The sequence below is a fragment of the Mercenaria mercenaria genome, chromosome 10, assembly GCF_021730395.1.
Source record: "Mercenaria mercenaria strain notata chromosome 10, MADL_Memer_1, whole genome shotgun sequence".
NCBI classification, from domain to species: Eukaryota; Metazoa; Mollusca; class Bivalvia; order Venerida; family Veneridae; genus Mercenaria; species Mercenaria mercenaria.
Genome location: NC_069370.1, coordinates 76,364,743 through 76,385,239, shown reverse-complemented (window position 1 = coordinate 76,385,239; position 20,497 = coordinate 76,364,743). Strand labels below are relative to the sequence as shown.

The 20,497-nt window shown below is 36.7% G+C and overlaps 2 protein-coding genes across 2 annotated transcripts in view; one reads left to right on the top strand and one right to left on the bottom strand.

Annotated features, from left to right (window-relative positions):
* LOC128546462 (calcium-binding mitochondrial carrier protein Aralar1-like) overlaps positions 1 to 20,497 on the bottom strand; it is a 35,749-nt gene that overhangs the window by 13,619 nt on the left and 1,633 nt on the right. Inside the window, exons 3-6 of the mRNA XM_053517002.1 lie at positions 15,416 to 15,469; positions 13,843 to 13,985; positions 11,822 to 11,937; positions 2,175 to 2,314 (exon numbers count right to left, since the gene is read on the bottom strand). Of these exons, the coding sequence (XP_053372977.1) occupies positions 2,175 to 2,314; positions 11,822 to 11,937; positions 13,843 to 13,985; positions 15,416 to 15,469 (453 nt within the window). The remainder of the gene's footprint in view (positions 1 to 2,174; positions 2,315 to 11,821; positions 11,938 to 13,842; positions 13,986 to 15,415; positions 15,470 to 20,497) is intronic.
* On the top strand, positions 4,727 to 8,515 carry LOC128546254 (zinc finger protein 862-like). Its single transcript, XM_053516540.1, has 2 exons — positions 4,727 to 5,143; positions 5,871 to 8,515. Exon 2 carries the CDS (start codon positions 5,924 to 5,926, stop codon positions 7,730 to 7,732), a length of 1,809 nt encoding a protein of 602 aa, XP_053372515.1. The 5' UTR covers positions 4,727 to 5,143; positions 5,871 to 5,923; the 3' UTR covers positions 7,733 to 8,515.

Here is a 20,497-nt window from a genome sequence, read left to right as displayed (position 1 = left end):
TAGTTTTGGACCGCATGGACCTAGTTTCAAACCTGATTTAGGTATCATCAAGGTAAACATTCTGACCAATTTTCATGAAGATCCATTGAAAAATATGGCCTCTAGGGAGGTCACAAGGATTTTCTATTTTTAGACCTACTGATCTAGTTTTGGACTGCAGTTAACCCAGTTTCGAACTTCACCTAGATAGCATCAAGATGAACATTCTGACCAATTTTCATGCAGATCCCATGAAAAATATGGCCTCTACAGAGGTCACAAGGTTTTTCTATTATTTGACCTACTGACCTAGCTTTAGACCGGACGTGACCCAGTTTCGAACTTGACCTAGATATCATCAAGATGAACATTCTGACTAATTTTCATGCAGATCCATTAAAGAATATGACCTCTAGAGAGGTCACAAGGTTTTTCTATTATTTAACCTACTGACCTAGTTTTGGACCGGACGTGACCCAGTTTCGAACTTGACCTAGATATCATCAAGGTGAACATTCTGACCAATTTTCATGCAGATCCCATGAAAAATATGACCTCTAGAGAGGTCACAAGGTTTTTCTATTATTTGATCTAATGACCTAGTTTTGGACCGCATGGACCTAGTTTCAAACCTGATTTAGGTATCATCAAGGTAAACATTCTGACCAATTTTCATGAAGATCCATTGAAAAATATGGCCTCTAGGGAGGTCACAAGGATTTTCTATTTTTAGACCTACTGACCTAGTTTTGGACTGCAGTTAACCCAGTTTCGAACTTCACCTAGATAGCATCAAGATGAACATTCTGACCAATTTTCATGCAGATCCCATGAAAAATATGGCCTCTACAGAGGTCACAAGGTTTTTCTATTATTTGACCTACTGACCTAGCTTTAGACCGGACGTGACCCAGTTTCGAACTTGACCTAGATATCATCAAGATGAACATTCTGACTAATTTTCATGCAGATCCATTAAAGAATATGACCTCTAGAGAGGTCACAAGGTTTTTCTATTATTTAACCTACTGACCTAGTTTTGGACCGGACGTGACCCAGTTTCGAACTTGACCTAGATATCATCAAGGTGAACATTCTCACCAATTTTCATGCAGATCCCATGAAAAATATGACCTCTAGAGAAGTCAGAAGGATTTTCTATTATTTGACCTACTGACCTAGTTTTTGACCGCAGTTGACCCAGTTTCAGACTTGAACTAGATATCATCAAGATGAACATTCTGACCAATTTTCATGTAGATCCCACAAAAAATACAGCCTCTACAGAGGTCACAAGGTTTTTCTATTATCTGACCTACTGACCTAGTTTTAAATATGACATGACCCAGTTTCGAACTTGACCTACATATCATCAAGATGAACATTCTGACCAATTTTCATGCAGATCCCATGAAAAATATGACCTCTAGAGAGGCCACAAGGATTTTCTATAATTTGACCTACTGACCCAGTTTTTGACCGCAGTTGACCCAGTTTCGAATTTGACCTAGATATTATCAAGATGAACATTCTAATTTTCATGAAGATCCACTGAAAAATATGGCCTCTAGAGAGATCACAAGGTTTTCCTATTTTAAGACCTATTGACCTAGTTTTCGACCGCACGTGACCCAGTTTCGAACTTGACCTAGATATCATCAAGGTGAACATTCTGACCAACTTTCATAAAGATCCCATGAAAAATGTGACCTCTAGAGTGGTCACAAGCAAAAGTTTACGCACGGACGCACATATGCAAGGACGCTGCGCGATCACAAAAGCTCACCTTGTCACTTTGTGACAGGTGAGCTAAAAATTGCCTTTTTCAACAGTATTTCAGTCATGTAACGGCGGGCAGTTAACCTAACCAGTGTTCCTGAATTCTGTACCAGTACAAACCTGTTCTCCGCAAGTAACTGCCAACTTCCCTACATGAATTATCAGAGGTGGAGGACACAATGTCTTTTATCAAATCGTCATGGAGAATATACGCCCCGCCCGAGGATCGAACTCACGACCCCGTGATCCGTAGACCAACGCTCTCCCTACTGAGCTAAGCGGGCGGGCTGACTTCTGAATGAACAGAGCTGACTTGTCTTAGGCAAAAGCAAAGGAAGTAATGTACCTTTCACTGCCATATGTTCATCATCTGCAAGAAAACCTCAATTACATTGTATTTCTATAACTAAACTTACGTGTATAAGCTGTGTAAATTCAGCGTAAGAAATGCGTCGTGATTTGTCCACACCAAAATGTAGTTGTATAAAGTCACAATCAAAGTTAAATGGTATTGTCTTGTGTAGAGTTGTGTGTTTTACTATATCTTCAAACTCCTCTGTAAGCAAAAAAAGACAAAGTTAAATGGTATAGTCTGTGTATTGTTGCAAGTTTTACTTTATCATTAAAATCACCTGTAACTGTGTGGCTGTATGTTTTGAAAGCCTGTATGATTTACTTCAACTTAGCTGTATATATTAAACACATGTCACATTAACAAAGTTCTGTCATCCAAAGTCCATTTCACCCTAGAAACCCCATTACCCACCTCAACTGTTGTTATATGCCTATCTTGTAAAGATGGTGCTCCTGATCTTTTTCTTAAATCTCAATAAACTGCATTTCGTTTTTTTAATCACTCAACTTGTTAGAAAAGAAATCAAAAATGGCGGGAATTTATTTGAATAATTTTTCTAGAAAACTGTAATAATCTTGTAACTTTGTCTCTGGTTTAAAGGTCAGTGTAGAACAGGTTTTCAAGTTTATAGAAACAATATCAAGTTAGTATATATAGAACCCAAACATAACAAGAGCTGTCGGAGGACAGCAACGCTCGACTATTCAACAGCCTTGTCAACTGAATGAATACAAAAGTCGAAAAAGGGGCATAATTTTGTAAAAAAAACAAGAGCTGTCTCCATAGGATGACACATGCCCCCGATGGCACTTTGAATGAATAGTTATGGCCGATGTTAGAGTTTAGGACCTTTGACCTATGGACCTGGGTCTTGCGCGTGACACGTCGTCTTACTGTGGTACACATTCATGCCCAATAATTTTAAAATCCATGCATGAATGACAAAGATATGGACCGGACATGCCCATCAATGCACTATCATGAAATATGACTTTTAACGTCTAAGTGTGACCTTGACCTTTGAGCTACAGACCTGGGTCTTGCGCGCGACACGTCGTCTTACTGTGGTACACATTGATGCCAAGTTATTTGAAAATCCATCCATGGATGACAAAGATATGGACCAGACACGAATGCACTATCATGAAAAATGACCTTTAACGTCTAAGTGTGACCTTGACCTTTGAGCTACGGACCTGGGTCTTGTGCGCAACACGTCGTCTTACTGTGGTACACATTCATGCCAAGTTATTTGAAAATCCATCCATGGATGACAAAGATATGGACCGGACACGAAAATTGCGGACAGACCGACAGACTGACAGACTGTTAAAAAACTATATGCCTCCCTTCAGGGGCATAAAAAATGGAAAGTGTGTGATGTTTCAATCCTTTCCCATAAGTGGATACTGAAATACCAGCTTACATACAAAAACTTAACCAAAAACTGCAGTCGAAAAAGGGGCATAATTTTGAATAAATGCAAAGTAGAGTTATGGGACCTACACAGTGCATGTCAGATAATGACAGTGAACAAGTGTGTGAAGTTTCAATCCATTCTCATTAGTGGATACTGAGATACCAGTTTACATACAAAAATTAACCAAAAAAAACTGCTAAGTCAGAAAAAGGGGCATAATTTTGAAAAAATGCAAAGTAGAGTTAACTGGCCTACACAGTGCATGTCAGATCATGACAGTGAACCAGTGTGTGAAGTTTCAATCCATTCCCATCAGTGGGTACTGAGATACCAGCTTACATACAAAACCTTAACCAAGAATTTCTAAGTTGAAAAAGGGACATAATTTTGTAAAAAAGCAAAACAGAGTTATGGAACCTGTGCAATGTAGGTCAGTTTATCACAGTGAATAAGTGTGTGAAGTTTCAATCCATTCCCACAAGCGGTTACTGAGATACCAGCTTACATACAAAACCTTAACCAAGAATTTTCTAAGTCGAAAAGGGGCATAATTTTGTAAAAAATGCAAAACAGAGTTATGGAACCTGTGCAATGTAAGTCATTTTATCACAGTGAATAAGTGTGTGAAGTTTCAATCCATTCCCACAAGCAATTACTGAGATACCAGCTTATATACAAAACCTTAACCAAGAATTTCTAAGTCGAAAAAGGGGCATAATTTTGTAAAAAAGCAAAATAGAGTTATGGAACCTGTGCAGTGTAGGTCAATTTATCACAGTGAATAAGTGTGTGAAGTTTCAATCCATTTCCACAAGTGGTTACTGAGATACCAGCTTACATACAAAACCTTAACCAAATTTGACGCCAACGCATGGGTGAGTCCAATAGCTCTACTATTCTTTGAATAGTCGAGCTAAAAAAGGATTGAGCATAATAACAGAAAACAGTCTTTGAGATGTCAGCTACATTCCCAGAAAGCACAGAGAGGCCTCATTTTTCATTAAAATGAAAATCTAATGAGAGCTAAGACATGAAAGATCAACTTTTACACTTCTGAAATTTTAAGCCGGTTGAAACGTTCATGCCACAGCATATATAGGATTTAAGTAAAGACAAGACCAGGGCTCTCGCGACTGGGCGACGTGAGCGACTAAGTCGCTGAAACCGTCGGCACTTCGCCGTATTTGCGTATCAAAGCGAAATTCACTTCGCCCTAAAATTTTGGAAAAATCCATGCTTTATTTCCGAAGCTCGCGTGTACACTTCTTCCGAATACACAACTACACAACGCCTGTCAGTGAGATATAAACTCCGCCCCGATTAGTGACGCGCGATAGCTGTTGAGACAAGATGTAAACGTAAATAACCAATCAGAGCGGAGTTACAGTACAGTAGTTTGAGACGACTTGGGAATTCTGTTGTATTGAATAAATGTGTACGTAATTAACACCTCGGAGTGTCACACAGCGACATAAACAGGGTGATGTACTCTTTGTGTTTACCGGCGTTATTGTAGAGTAGATGGGTCGGCATGTTTAATTGTGTCTGATTGCAATGTTTGTTTTTATAAACTGGGAGATGTTTGTCACGTATTGCAATACTATTTTAAGGTAAGCTGCTTAACGTACAGTTATGGTAATTGTTTGTATTTAAAAATCGGGAGACGTTTGTCACGTGTTGCTAAACGATTAAAGGTAAGCCGCATAATTAACGTGCAGTTATTATAATTGTGTGATAATCGCAATTATTTCTGATTAGTTTTAGATTCTAAATTCATTTTCAGTTAGAAATTTGATCTGTTAACATCAAAAAATCATGTCTCTAACGTCCTGGTTACAGGGCGACTCTCCGAAACCGAGTTCATTTAAACGCAAAGCTTCCGAAGCTGAAATTGTTGATTCAGACTCTCCTTCTAAAAAGAAATTTACTAAGGAACTAAACCAGGCATGTTTCGACTGGTATGTTCAGGACTCAAACAAACTTTGGCATTGTAAATTATGTAGAGAGAACAAGCATGATAATGCAAACGCTAAGGGACACGAAGTCCCAGCTAAGACAACGAACCATAGAAGGCACGCTGCATGTAAGTATTCATTCATGGGGTGTGATTGCTGTATGCAGAGACTGGCAAATATTAATATCTTTTATAAATGTAATCAATACAAAGTTGACAGGCATTTTTTTCAACATGTTATTGCCAAGTTTTTATGAATAAAAATCGCAATTCTAATTCATTTAATAAGTAATATGTTAATTATTAATTGTAATCTGTTTATGAAAATATTTCAGTGATATTGTTTTCTGTGTGTTTTACAACTGTTTATTTTTATTTTTCAGCTCAAAGCCACTTGAATGCAGTTCAACGGTCTACACTCAAAAGCCAAAAACCAATGCAAAAACTTCTGGAAGCAAAACTTGACCAAGACGACGAAATAGCAATTAATCTTCTGAAGACAGCATACCACATAGCGAAACGGGAATTACCAAAAGACGAGATGAAGCATATGGTGAAATACGCATCCGTACTTGGAGTTGAATTGTCAAAGGCTGATGCTAATGTACTTTACACCAGTCCGCAAAGTGTAACAGAACTTCAGAGTGCCCTGGCTGATGTGATATTAGACGACAAAATCCTGGATATTCAGCAGTCTGGTGTTTTTTCGTTAACTATAGATGAGAGCACTGACAATGGGAACTTAAAAAGACTTATTATGTACGCTCAGTGTGTTTCAGAGACAGGATTGGAGTATAACCTGTTAACAAATAAGCAGATTCTTGAAGGTTCAGCTGATGCTAAGAACATTGTGTCTATGGTTGTTGAGGAACTTAAGTCCAAAGGATTAGACATAACTAAATTAGTTGGTATTGGCACTGACGGTGCTAGTGTTATGACTGGTAGAAAAGGTGGTGTAGTAAAGTTACTCCAAGAACATTCACCAACACTAATAGGTGTTCACTGTGCCGCTCACAGAATAGCGTTGGCAACATCACAGGCAGCCAAATTTGTTCCACATATGGAAAGTTACTCCAGATCAGTTGCAAGTGTATTTAGGTACTTTCACAACTCTGCGCTCCGTTCAAACCGTTTAAGAGTTATACAAAATTTACTGAACATTCCACAAATAAAGTTTGCTGAGGTACATTCAGTGAGATGGTTAAGTTTGGATCATGCTGTTCAGGTCTTGTACCGTACTTACCCCGCACTGTGTATGGCGCTGGAAAGGGACGCAACCTATGAGCCTGCTGCAAAAGGACTACTACATGAAGTATCACAGTACAAATTCATAGCAATCACTCACCTGATGATGGACATTCTCCCATTCATGACTCGGCTGTCGAAGAAATTCCAAGCACAGACACTGGACTTTAGTAGTGTAAAACCTATGGTAACTAGCACTTGTGAAAGCCTACAGGACTTACTTGAGGTAGATGGACTGTTTGTGGAAAAACTCTCAAAGTTTGTGGTTGAAGAAGATGGCAAACGTGTGTATAAAAGGCCATTATCAGAATCTGACTGCAAGTCTGTTAGTAGTGCCATAAAGGAAAATATAGAATTTGAAGGATTCTCTGACGAAAGTGATGATGAGGATGATATCAGTGAGGAAAATGTAGGCTTTTCACCAGTGCTTAACTTCTACACACAACAGGAGAACATTCTCAATACTATCACACCAGCATATGTTGAAAAACTTACGGATAATTTGAACGACAGGTTTCAAGAAACTGAAATTCTGGAATCCATGAAAGTGCTCATCCCAAAAAACATTGTCAGTGCTGATCAGTTATCAAAATACGGAGTGCTGGAAGTACAAAAACTAGCAGATCACTTTGAGTCGCACTTACTAAACAAAGATGAAATTCGGTCAGAGTTTCAGACTTACAAACGCCTGGTGAAAGGAAGTCATAGTGACTCTAGTGTAGTTGAAGTATTGTGCTCTTTAATGAAAACTAATGACCTCCCAAACATGATTCTGTTGTTGAAATGTTGTGCAGTGATTCCAATGACCAGTGTCCAATGTGAACGGGGCTTTAGCACCCAGAACAGAATTAAGTCTAAGGCCAGAACATCAATGAAAAGTAAGACATTAGACGATTTAATGCGCATATCTGAAGATGGCCCAGAACTAGAAAAATTTGACTTCAAACGTGCCCTTAAGAAATGGAAATCTGCTAAAGTGAGAAAGTTGTATTCTGCCTAACTCAAAAACATTGAGGAACTCTGTACACACTTAGAGATTAAGTGATATATGTATTGTTTATGTCACTAGAGATTAAATGATATGTATTCATTGTATTGTTTATATGTCAGGAGCTTGTAAATCAGAGATTTATTAAATGCTACTTACTGTTGTATGTCATAAGCATAAATCCAAGAAATACTATATACTAGTCTATATCATACAACTATATTATGCCCTTAAGAAATGGAAATGTGCTAAAGTGAGAAAGTTGTATTCTACCAAACTCATAAACATTGAGGAACTCTGTACATTAAATGATATCTATTGTTTATATGTCACTAGAGATTGAATGGTATGTATTGTTTATATGTCAGGAGCTTGTAAATCAGAGATTTATTAAATGCTACTTATTGTTGTATGTCATAAGCATAAATCCAAGAAATGCTATATACTGATAGTCTATATCATACAATTATTTTCTGATGTTAAATGAATCTGTGCGGTCAGTTGTATTGATACATGTTTTACAAGTCATCGCATGCATGTACATTCAAATGTGATTTTGACACTGATCATTTTTGAAGAATGTTTTATATGTAATAAAAACATGTGTTCTTTTATTTGTTTTCCTTTTATACTTCTAAGACAATTAGACCTTTTTAAGTTGCATCCATTAATCTATAGAAATTTTCCTTTTATGGTTGTATGCGGCCACAACTGCTCATGCATTATGACCGATAGCTCCACTTCTCCCTAAGTCTCCCCACTTCTCCCTAATTTAAGCTGAGGGAGAAGTGACTTCTCCCTAAAATTCAAGCCTAGCTAGAGCCCTGCTGAAGAAGGCCATAATGAGCTCAATAAGATACTAGTAATGTATCATGGATGATCCAGCATCCAATTCACAAACAAGAGGGTCATGATGACCCTGGATCACTCACCTGAGTAATATGAGCTATATGTTTCAAATGTCAAACTGATGCTAAAATATTAAGAAAGTAGGTCAGTAGGTCACATTCATGGTCATTGAAAGTCAGTTTTAAGATTGATGTGCAAAACTGTATATGTCATCTAAATTTCAAGGCTGTATCTTAAAAAGCAAGAAAGTTGGTGGTCAGTAGGTCAAGGTCACAGTCAAATGACCCCTACTTTGGGTCATCAGGTAACTATAATTAAACAGTCTAGGAAATATGATCAGATAATTTTTGAAGTATTTTTTTCCTATATAACTCATATAACAAGTGACTTTGGGCAGGGCCTCTTTTCACCCCAGGGGCATAATCTGAACAATCTTGGTAGAGGACCACTAGGCAATGTTACATAGACCAAATATCAAAGCCTTGAACTTTCAGACAAGCAGATTTTAGAAGTTCTTTTCCTATACAGTACAATCATGATCCTACGAAATGCCAAGGGACCGGCCGTTTTCTTCATAATATCGCATTTTCGTTCGAGCGTAGCATAGGAAATTTCGCTATACAACCATCTATGTTTTTTTTTTCTTCACTTTTTATTCACTGTACATAAAACATATCCAGGGTACATTGTTGCACGAGAAAAAAATCGCAATTGCATATTCCGATACCCTCAGCTACTCTTTACTGAATTGTTTGGTATAATAAAACGACAATATACAGACGATCAGTACTTAAATATTGTTTTCTTTTCTTTATGCAGTAATTGTTTGAGACGTATAGATATCGAAGCAAGAGTGACTTGTATGCCATCCGATCGGATAGTAATAGGCGAAAAAATTAACCATTAACTTGTGTCATAGTGTACAGCGTATGTGTTTCGAATTTAATTACTAAGTTTTCACACTTTAATCACTGTTTACGCCTAGCTAAATGATAGTGACTTTCCACTCTAAAGCATTTTCATGCCGTTATGGAAGGTGTGAAAACTTAGACGATACATTCGTAAAATTGCAACTAAAACAAGTTGAAAACAGGCTTTAAGGGCATAACAATACATTCGTAGGAGCGCATTTTTCGTAAAATTGCATTTTCGTAAAACCGCGACTTTGTTACATAGAAATAAGAAGGAAAGCAGCCGGGACCACAACAGCTTTTCGTAGTATACCGGTATTTCGTTAAATTGCGATTCGTAGCATCGCGAATGCACTGTATGTCTATATAAAACTTGGGACCCCCGGGACAGGGCCTCTTTTCACCTAAGGGGCATAATTTGAAAAATTGTGGTAGAGGACCACAAGGCGATGCTACATACCAAATATCAAAGGCCTAGGTCTTGTGGTTTCAGACAAGAAGATTTTTAAATTTCTTTCCTATATAAGTCTATGTAAAACTTGGGAACCCCGGGGTAGGGCCCCTTTTCACCCCAGGAGCGTAATTTGAACAATCTATATAGAGGACCATTAGATGATGTCACATGCCAAATATTAAGGCTCTACGCCTTGTGGTTTTTGACAAGAAGATTTTAAAAATTTTCCCTATTTAAGTCTAAGTAAACCATGTGACCCCGAGGGCGGGTCCATATTTCACCCTAGGGGGATAATTTGAATAATCTTGGTAGAGGACCACTAGATGATGCTATATACCAAATATCAAAGCCCTATGACCTGTGGTTTTGGACAAGAAGATTTTTTAAGTTTTTCCTTTCGGTTGCCATGGCAACCAGAGTTCTATAAGGAATTCAATTCTTTGAACAATTTTGAAAGGGGGCCACCCAAGGATCATTCCTATGAAGTTTGGTGTAATTCTGCTCAGTGGTTTTGAAGAAGATTTTTTTTAGAAATTGTTGACGGATGGACGACTGATGACGCACGACGGACATTGAGCGGTCACAAAAGCTCACCATGAGCCTTTGGCTCAGGTGAGCTAAAAATTCACCGAAGCAAATATTCTTCAAGTTTCATGAAAATTGGACCAAATTCTTGGCAACACAAAACATGGAGCTGTACTAATAGCTCACCTCTAACTTGATCCAGATCAGCGAATAAAACAGCAGCTTACATGCATCAAAATATTAATAACGAAATATTTACCAGTCTTTAATTTGTTGGAATAATTCAGCAGTGCCAAATATGCAAGTCAATGCATTTTTCACTTTGTCAAAATGATCATTTTTCATATACATTATTCACTCTGAATAATAATGCAAATATTCTTAATAAACAAGGCAGTCTGCCCTGCCGCTGTTATTGATCATAGTAAAAGGGTTGATGGTATTGGGAGTTCTGCACATCGTCTTGATAAGGTGATCATTTGACCCAAGTTTCATGAAAATCCTTCAAGGGGTTTACAAGATACAGAGTGGACACAAAATGGAAGGCTCAAACCTTTGACCTCGAGTTGTGACCTTGACCTTGAGCCGACATGGCTGACTCATGAGTTCTGCACATCGTCTTGACGAGGTGATCATTTGACCCAAGTTTCATGAAAATCCTTCAAAGGGTTTAAGTTATATAGAGTGGACACAATTGTTATGGATGGACAGATATATGGACGGATAGATGGAAACCATTCCTATAACCACCACCACTTGTGGCGGGGGATTAATAATTTAACGTGGTTGTAACTGTTTACAGTTACTTATGCCATTTTATGACTTCCACATTTTTGGAAACTGCAATAATATGGCCATAACCTGAACATGGAATCATTTGTGTGAACCTGTTTCTCGAGACAAAAATGACACTTCATTAATGATATAAGGTTTTAAAACTGTTACATATATGACCCATTTTTTGGTCAGTTGTAGAAATATGTTCCAAGGAGAAAGATTGTACCTGCCACTAACAACCTTTTAAACACTGCATATTATGTGACATCGGACACAACAATTATATAGTCAACAGGTCAAAAGAAGCAGATACGACCTTTCAGTATTGCCGACTGTGAAAATGTGTATATAAAATTTCTCAAATAACTTCAACTCAATAAATATATGATAGTTGTTACTGTCAGTATTTAAATGCATTAGCTACCAGGTTACCATATAGACACGAACAGTTTAGGTGACAAATCTGTAAAACAAAATCAATTATTGTTTTCAGTTTTCTCAAAAGTACCATTTTCCGCTCACAATTTTTTGTTTCTGGGAAAATTTGATGCATACATGTATCACATGATACAAAAGTTAACTTACTAAAGCTTAAGAAGCCACTTCCATTGCGATCATAGATCTGGAAAGATAGCCTGTACATGGCATCAGGTAGGGAAAGCAGGTGCTCAAATGCCTGGAACTCTGTAAAGGAGATTTTGCTGCAACAAGAACAATTGTAATCAACTGTAAAATATTCTACACAGGCTAAATGAAATCAGTAGGTTAAAGTGTATTTTGAAATTGTTCAATTTCTGTCTAATGCTTACTGCAAGCCAGTATTTGTAAAACAAATGCTAGTGTTCTTGTTAATACAAAAAGACAAGACTTTGTAAATTCAACTTATAAACATAAATCTAATGGGAATTTCTTTTATAGAGAGAAAGTTTAGTTTTGTTGTTCAACGAATCCATAAAATCCCAAAGTCAATTTACCACATACATTCATTCTGTGGCAGAGTAGTTAAAGTCACAGGCTTAAAATCCCTTGCTACTCCACCTTGCAGGTTTAAGTGCTGCTAGAGATGTCATGTGAGGAAGCCATTCAACTGGTTGTAGGTTTATGGTCCTATACAGGGGCTCATCCCTGTCTGAAATGATGCCCAGAGGGACATGAGTGGTCTTCCTCTAGTAGTGGACTACCATTAAAAAGCTTGTAAGTTTTCATATTACCTAAACTGTGTTGGAGCTGCTGTTGCTTACCTTAACTAGAGCTATCACTAAAGGTGATGAATGTACCCCCCACATGCACTGACACAGTACATTGCAATTTGACGCACACAAGATTGCATAATTATGTGGACTGTATGTATATAGACTGTATGTATACAGTAAAGTAACAAAAAACAAAGTCCCATAACTATGCTGAATATTTATCTAAAAGAACCTAACATGCACCATGCACAACTAGGGTTGGTACTGATCACTTGTGTGAAGTTTCATTAAACTGTGTGCAAGGGTTCGGAAGATTAGGCATGCACAAGATTGCATATGCAGACTGTATGTACATAGTATGTTAACAAGAAACAAAGTCCCATAACTCTGCAATTTTTGTCGATGAAAGAACCTAGCATGCCCCATGCACAACTACTGTTGTTACTGATCACTTGTGTGAAGTTTCATTGAATTGTGTCAAGGGGATGAGGAGAGAATGATGGTGTGCACAAGATTGTGTCTAACTATATATAGTATAGTTACAAAAAACAAAGTCCCGTAACTCTGCAAATTTTTTTTCTGAAAGAACCTTACATGCCCAATGCACAACTGTTGTTACTGATCACTTGTGTGAAGTTTCATTAAATTGTGTCAAGGTGATGAGAAGAGATGGTGCACACAAGATTGTGTCTATGTATATAGTATAGTAACAAAAAACAAAGTCCCATAACTCTGCAATTTTTTTTTCTGAAAGAACCTAACATGCCCCATGCACAACTACTGTTGTTACTGATCACTTGTGTGAAGTTTCATTAAATTGTGTCAAGGGGATGAGAAGAGATGGTGCGCACAAGATTGTGTCTACGGACGGACAGACAGACGGACGGACAGACAACCTGAAACCAGTATACCCCCCCTTACAACTTTGTTGTCGGGGGGTACAATAAAATGCTTAATGGATAGTTTATTAGCATCATCATATCCAATGTTTAAGATTTCTGATTCAAACTTGAATGTACCAGTAATGATGCCTTTCTCTACTTGACATTAGAATCAACAGCATTAAAAGACTTACTACTAACTGAGATCCCTATTTCCTGAACACTATTCCTCTATATTGGTTAAAAAGAATTTAAGACAAGTATACATGTCCTCATTTCAAAATAGGGATGAAAATCTATGTTCACTCCAACTCAACAGGACCATCAAAATTTGTTCAAGTTATCTACAGTTGGAGCCATTGAACAATATATGTAGGAATTTTGCTGAGACCTGGGTGATGAGTTCAAGTGGTGTTTGAATTATCCCAGTCCAAGGGAACAAATTTATACTGTATTTGGATTCCAAAGAATGAGTAACTGTCTAGCTACCATTCACTGACAGCAAGAAATATAAAACATGTGTATGTCTTACCCATCTCGGCTTGTATCGATACTGCTGCCGAAAAGCTGCAGTGTGTACTCATTATAGTCCTTGGTGTCTAACAACTGCAGAAATCTCTGAATGAAGTCCGGATATGTCATAAACTTCTCATCTCCTTCAGTCACGCTGGCATACTACAAAATATATTATTACCATATATCAAAAATTTGTACAAAACAGAATACAGACAAAATCACTGTGCTCATTGACCAAGGTGAAAACAATTCTATCTTAATATTTCTGAAACATACACTAATTTTCAAGGTGAAAATGCACATAGTTAAATATCCCCTTAAAAAATTGTACTTTTGCCTGTTTGTAACATTCAAAGTTTTATTAAACAAATCAAAGGGCGATTTCATCCAACTTGGCCAAATAAAGCAAAGTCAATTTTTATCTTAAGGGAATTTATCCTACATCTGTAAAACAAATCATACACAAATTGATTTACATTATATTCTCTCTTCTGTAGTCAACATGTATGATGTAAATATGGTATTAAACAAATACTATGTCATGTTATAAGATTCTTTCACTAATTGTAGGTGCAGATGGGAATATCCGGCCTCGAGGGTAACTGTTTAGGTGGTAACGAGGCTCCTTGCCGAGTTACCGCCTAAACAGTTACCCGAGAGCCGGATATTTCCATCTGCACCTATAACCAGTGACAGAATCTTTTTCTTGCATACCGATCTCAAGAAATAATAATAAAAATAAAATCAATCGAACGGCTTTCTTTTTAGAACTATTTCATATGGCAGTGTATTTAAACAAAGCGCGGGAAACCAACGTCCGTGAACAGGAAAGACGTCATGACGTTTCAAAATAAATAACAATGTTTAGTTCCGGTTTTGTTTTATCAGTTGCAGCGTAACGTTATGAATTTTTGATAAAATAACGTGATTTGAATCGAGAAATATACTATCAGGAACCAATAGGAACTGTCAATGTATTGAATTTTTATTCCGTTTTTTAAATAAAATATATATTACTACATAAATCTTCTACATATATGTAGTTCGTAATACGTCATTTACAGCACGAGAGTCATCTTACACCCCGGGGTGTAAGATGGATTTTTCCAGCACCGGTAAAAATACCGGAAATCCCCGTCTGGTATGCAAGAAATATGTGTCTATATTATGTGACAAGCACAACATTTTGAGAAAGATGAAAGTAACCAGGCAAATGTTACAAATTATTAATTCCACAGTGCTAACCATCTATGGAATAACTTGATTACCATAGCTTCATGTTATGTCTTCAATAATAAACAAGAAAGAAAAGACAGAAAACAAGCTTTAAACTGAAAATACCTGAGCTAAAATTTGCTTAATTGTTTTCCCCCAGCCTATTTAGGCATATAACATGTATAACACGCAAAATGCTTGAAACCATGGCAGACCTCTGGTATGCAAGAATGACTGGTACACAAACACACATTAAAAACACCTTTAGAAAAGTCTGAGGAAAACATTGAAATTTGATATACAAGTGTCTTCAATTACAAGCCTTCTGACAGGAAACCTATACTGTATAAGTAAGCATTACACCACAAGTTTACCTTATTGAAAATAGTTCTCAAATGCTCAGAGTCTGCACGCATCAATCCTTCTTCCTGCAAAGGAAAACAATAAAAGAATTAATAACATATATACATTGAAAACAATTCAAAATTTTAACAAGCGCCATGGAAATTCCATGAAAACCAGGCTTTTCAAGTATTTTTTTATATGCTTTCTTACAGTGACATTGACCTAAAAGTGACCTTGATCCTGGTGACCTTAAAAAAGATCCCCTAGACTTTCTGTGCTACATACATATTAACATGTTCCATCACAATATCTCCATGATCTCGTTCTCATCAAAAAATATTTACGTCTAAATCAGTCCTTGTCATGTTTGACTTGTAAACATTTACAAAATTTCTGTATTATATATACCCGTTGAATGAAACATTCACCTTTCAAACAATCAGTCTTACTGTAAAAAACAAGAAGTTAGTGTCTACCTGCCTGTTAACATTAAATCTCTCTTTTTTCTGTAAACAGAGTGCCCTAATTTTTTGGTACAGAACTATACTGTATTTGAAGGCTGAAGCGCTCAATTTGATTTGATTGAAATGTTCCATTTCGCAATGGAATCGTATTAAACAGTGCCAGACATAGCACTGAATGTCAAAACAGTCTGAACTTTGTGAAAATGTTACAGAAAAAGACCTTGCATTTGTAATATTTTTCCTTCTTGATTAATTTGAGAGAAAAAATGCATTTACAATAGTGGGTCCCTGTTACAGAAGGAAAAAAGCCATCCAGAGTCAAGACAATTCCAAAATTCTTAAATTTTCATGGAAATATTCCAATTACAATATTTCAACACCAAAAAATCATTTTTTCAGCTCACAATTCATAATTCTGATATGTCCGAAATATTGCGGAATAATACTAATTTCACTTTAGTAATGATTTGATTTGATCAGACTTGATCATAAGACTCCCTGCTTGAATTAAAACTAAGTATTAAATCCATAAAATTATAATATTTGAAATAAAATTTTAAAACTTTGCACTTTCTAGCATCCTCTAGGGCATGTTCGGCTACATAACTGAATTTGATTTTCTTTCTAAAGTCACAATATGATCATAGTAAAAATTTGTTTTACCCAAGTGGAAACTGGCAGGTACTCCAAAATGCAGCTCTCTAATTAGTCAAGTTAGAATTCCTGATGTTATGTCAAAATTCTGAATACTGGTAAATGACAGTGATATAAACAGGGACTGCATGACAATGTTGCTTAATTATTACAGAAATTCACATTCATCCATCAGACTCAGAGGTTTGATATTGTCCAGAGACAGGGGTTTTTTTTACGACTGGGGGAAGAGGCCCCAGCCTGTCATTGGGGGAAGAAAATAGCGCGCGACGAGCAGTTTTGGGGGATTTTTTCACTCAGGAGGGAATTTACAATTATGCATAATAAACACTTTAAACTATGTTTTTATTACATATTCTTGCAACTTTTAGCAACTATACACACTGTCACTTAGCAATAGATGGACTTGCACTAATGTTCACTTATCATTGTAACAAGGTGGGTGGGGAGAGTTGAAATGCTCAAATCATTGAATATTTAAAGGTCACATGCTTTTATTCACAAAAAATGCTTTAAAATAAGAGTTGCTTTTGCAAGAGTCATCATATTATTATTAAATGCATAATTTTGTTGGCTTTTTATTTCAATTGTACTAGAAAATCTTGTAAGAAAGGATAAAAAAAGTCCGAAAATCACGATCGCGAAAACGTGTGACAAATATAAACAAGAGCTGTCCGTAAGACAGCCAAGCTCGACTATTCGAAATATTGTCACAGAAGCAGGAAATTATTACCCAAAATGTTAAATATCAAAAGAGTTTTAAGTTCGAAAGGGGACATAATTTGACTAAAATACATATCAGAGTTATGGGACTTGATGTTATCAACTAGTTTTATAACCCGAAGAAACATGTTAAGTTTCAATTCAATATCTGCATTAGTTTTGGGGATAGTAACTTGCATGTTAAACTTTAACCAGAATTTTCTAAGTCCAAAAGGGGGCATAATTTGCTCAAAATACATGTTAAGAGTTATGGAACTTGACCCAGTGAGGTTGGTAATTGACCTTGAAAAAGAATAAATAAGTTTCAAAGCTATATGCCTTTTGGTAATAGCTGTATGTACTTGCACGCAAAACTTTAACCAGGATTTTCTAAGTCCAAAAGGGGGCATAATTTGCCCAAAATACATGTCAGAGTTATGGGACTTGGTGCTATCAACTAGTTTTATAACCCCGAAGACATATGTGAAGTTTCAATTTAATATCTGTAGTAGTTTTGGAGATAGTTACTTGCATGTAAAACTTTAACCAGAATTTTCTAAGTCCAAAAGGGGTATAATTTGCCCAAAATACGTGTCAGAGTTATGGGACTTGACCCAGTGAGGTAGGTAATTGACCTAGAAAAAGAAAAAATAAGTTTCAAATCTATATGCCTTTTAGTAATAGCTGTATGTACTTGCACGCAAAACTTTAACCAGAATTTTCTAAGTCCAAAAGGGGGCATAATTTGGCCAAAATACATGTCAGAGTTATGGGGCTTGACCCAGTGAGGAAGGTAATTGATCTAGAAAAAGAAAAAATAAGTTTCAAATCTATATGCCTTTTAGTAATAGCTGTATGTACTTCCACGCAAAACTTTAACCAGAATTTTCTAAGTCCAAAAGGGGGCATAATTTGGCCAAAATGAAGGTCAGAGTTATGGGACTTGGTGCTATCAACTAGTTTTATAACCCCAAAGACACATGTGAAGTTTCAATTCAATATCTGCATTAGTTTTGGAGATAGTAACTTGCATGTAAAACTTTAACCAGAATTTTCTAAGTCCAAAAGGGGGCATAATTTGCTCAAAATACATGTCAGAGTTATGGGACTTGACCCAGTGAGGTAGGTAATTGATCTAGAAAAAGAAAAAATAAGTTTCAAATCTATATGCCTTTTAGAAATAGCTGTATGTACTTGCACGCAAAACTTTAACCAGAATTTTCTAAGTCCAAAAGGGGGCATAATTTGGCCAAAATGAAGGTCAGAGTTATGGGACTTGGTGCTATCAACTAGTTTTATAACCCCGAAGACACATGTGAAGTTTCAATTCAATATCTGCATTAGTTTTGGAGATAGTAACTTGCATGTAAAACTTTAACCAAAATTTTCTAAGTCCAAAAGGGGGCATAATTTGCTCAAAATACATGTCAGAGTTATGGGACTTGACCCAGAGAGGTAGGTAATTGACCTAGAAAAAGAATAAATAAGTTTCAAAGCTATATGCCTTTAAATGATAGCTGTATGTACTTGCATGCAAAAACTTAACCAAGGTGTGACGCCGACGCCGACGCCGACGCCGACGCCAGGGTGAGTAGAATAGCTAGACTATTCTTCGAATAGTCGAGCTAAAAACGGAAGCAAACATTAAAAACTCTTGTTAAAATACCCGTTTTAAATTTCATCTTTTCACCAGAACTATTCCATACTTATAATATCAGGTTACTTAAAACATTTATATTTTATTTTGCTCCAGCAAAATACCTCGGCAAAAATAAAATATTTGCGTAACGGCCGACCGGCTTATTTAATCGAATCAAGCACATAAAATAATTACTTTAAATTAACAACACATATTACACAATACAGCATAAGCTGTTACCGCTAATTAACAAGAGGTACAAACACGATAATCTGACGCTGCATTGTTTATCAATCATCTATATTACATACTGATGACTACGTGTCAGTCGGCGCGTGGCGTGATTGACATCTGTCAGTAGCTAATTAACATACGACGCTCCGCCTACTGTCATACTTACGCTGGTGTCGACAAACAGTATGAAGTTCACTGGGATTTTGATTGACAAGGGGCAGAGCTTTCGAACTCGTTACGCATGAAAGAGTATCACCGCGAGACAAGCAGACGCCCACGGCATATTATGTGCGGGTCAGATACGAGTTTTTATCGATTTTCGCTGGTCAAAACCGGAACCTCGGGTCCACTGAACGCTCTTCTAACATTTTTCTACTATTTCTAAAGGTTTTCACACCCATTGAAAATTGTGAAAGACCGTCTGCAATTGTGAACGGGTCCGATATTCGGTCGGGAAAATCGCTGGGAGTAATCTCCATTGCTTTGTTTACGATTTTGGAGGGGGAATTTCGACTGCGGTAGGGGAAATCCTTGGCTGTGGGGGAAATCCTTGGCTGTGGGGGAAATCCTCGGCTGGGGGACGAGGCCGATATTCGGCCTCTGCTATAGAATAAAAAAAAAACCCTGAGAGATGAAGCTTTGATTTTATTCTTTTGTCTATTTAGTTTAATGAAAGAAAATGTAAACAATCGTGCGAACACTGGTTATCTGAGAACCATTAAGACTCAAGCTTTAAGTAAATATTAATAAAATCTTATTTGATAGTTCATTTTCAACAAAATTAAAGATGCAAATAACCCTCAATATCTAGAAAAATGTGGTATAAAGTACCCTCTTATAACCCCCAACAGCTTGTCTAGAGGAGTAGAGGTAAGGATCTGTACCCTAGACGCTTTCATGATGTTCACAATTTGATCCCGGTTGACAATAATAGTCTATCTTTAATTAGTATCAGAATATTTATGATTTTTAAAAAAAAAAAATTATCAAAATATTATTAAATTTATTATGATATTAATTTTGTTTAAAAGAAAATACACCACTCGATCTTTTACAGAACGCAAAGAGCTATAAAAATAAATAGATTGGCAACTTGAAAGGTATATAGAGCAAATCTCGCCAACCTCCCATGACAAAAAAACGAGATCTCGTTTACCGGAAGTGGCGCTTTCTCCACGCGCCATTTTGTATGCGAAAGCAATTATTCATCGGTAAAATAATTATCACCGTATGACCACACTTCTTTCGATGGCAAAAAACCCCGTGTACTTCGTGTCTTAAGACCATTTCACATTAAACTAATTTTGTTTTAGAAGCTAACATGTATTTTAAATGTAGTTTTAAAGGTACAAATTGTAACTCCATGCTCACCGATGTTTGTTTTTAGTAAGATAGCACCTAATCACGCTCTGACACGA

Bases quoted from the DNA above. Each gene is read 5' to 3' on its own strand.
- LOC128546254 (XM_053516540.1), top strand. From the start codon at position 5,924: ATGCAAAAACTTCTGGAAGCAAAACTTGACCAAGACGACGAAATAGCA.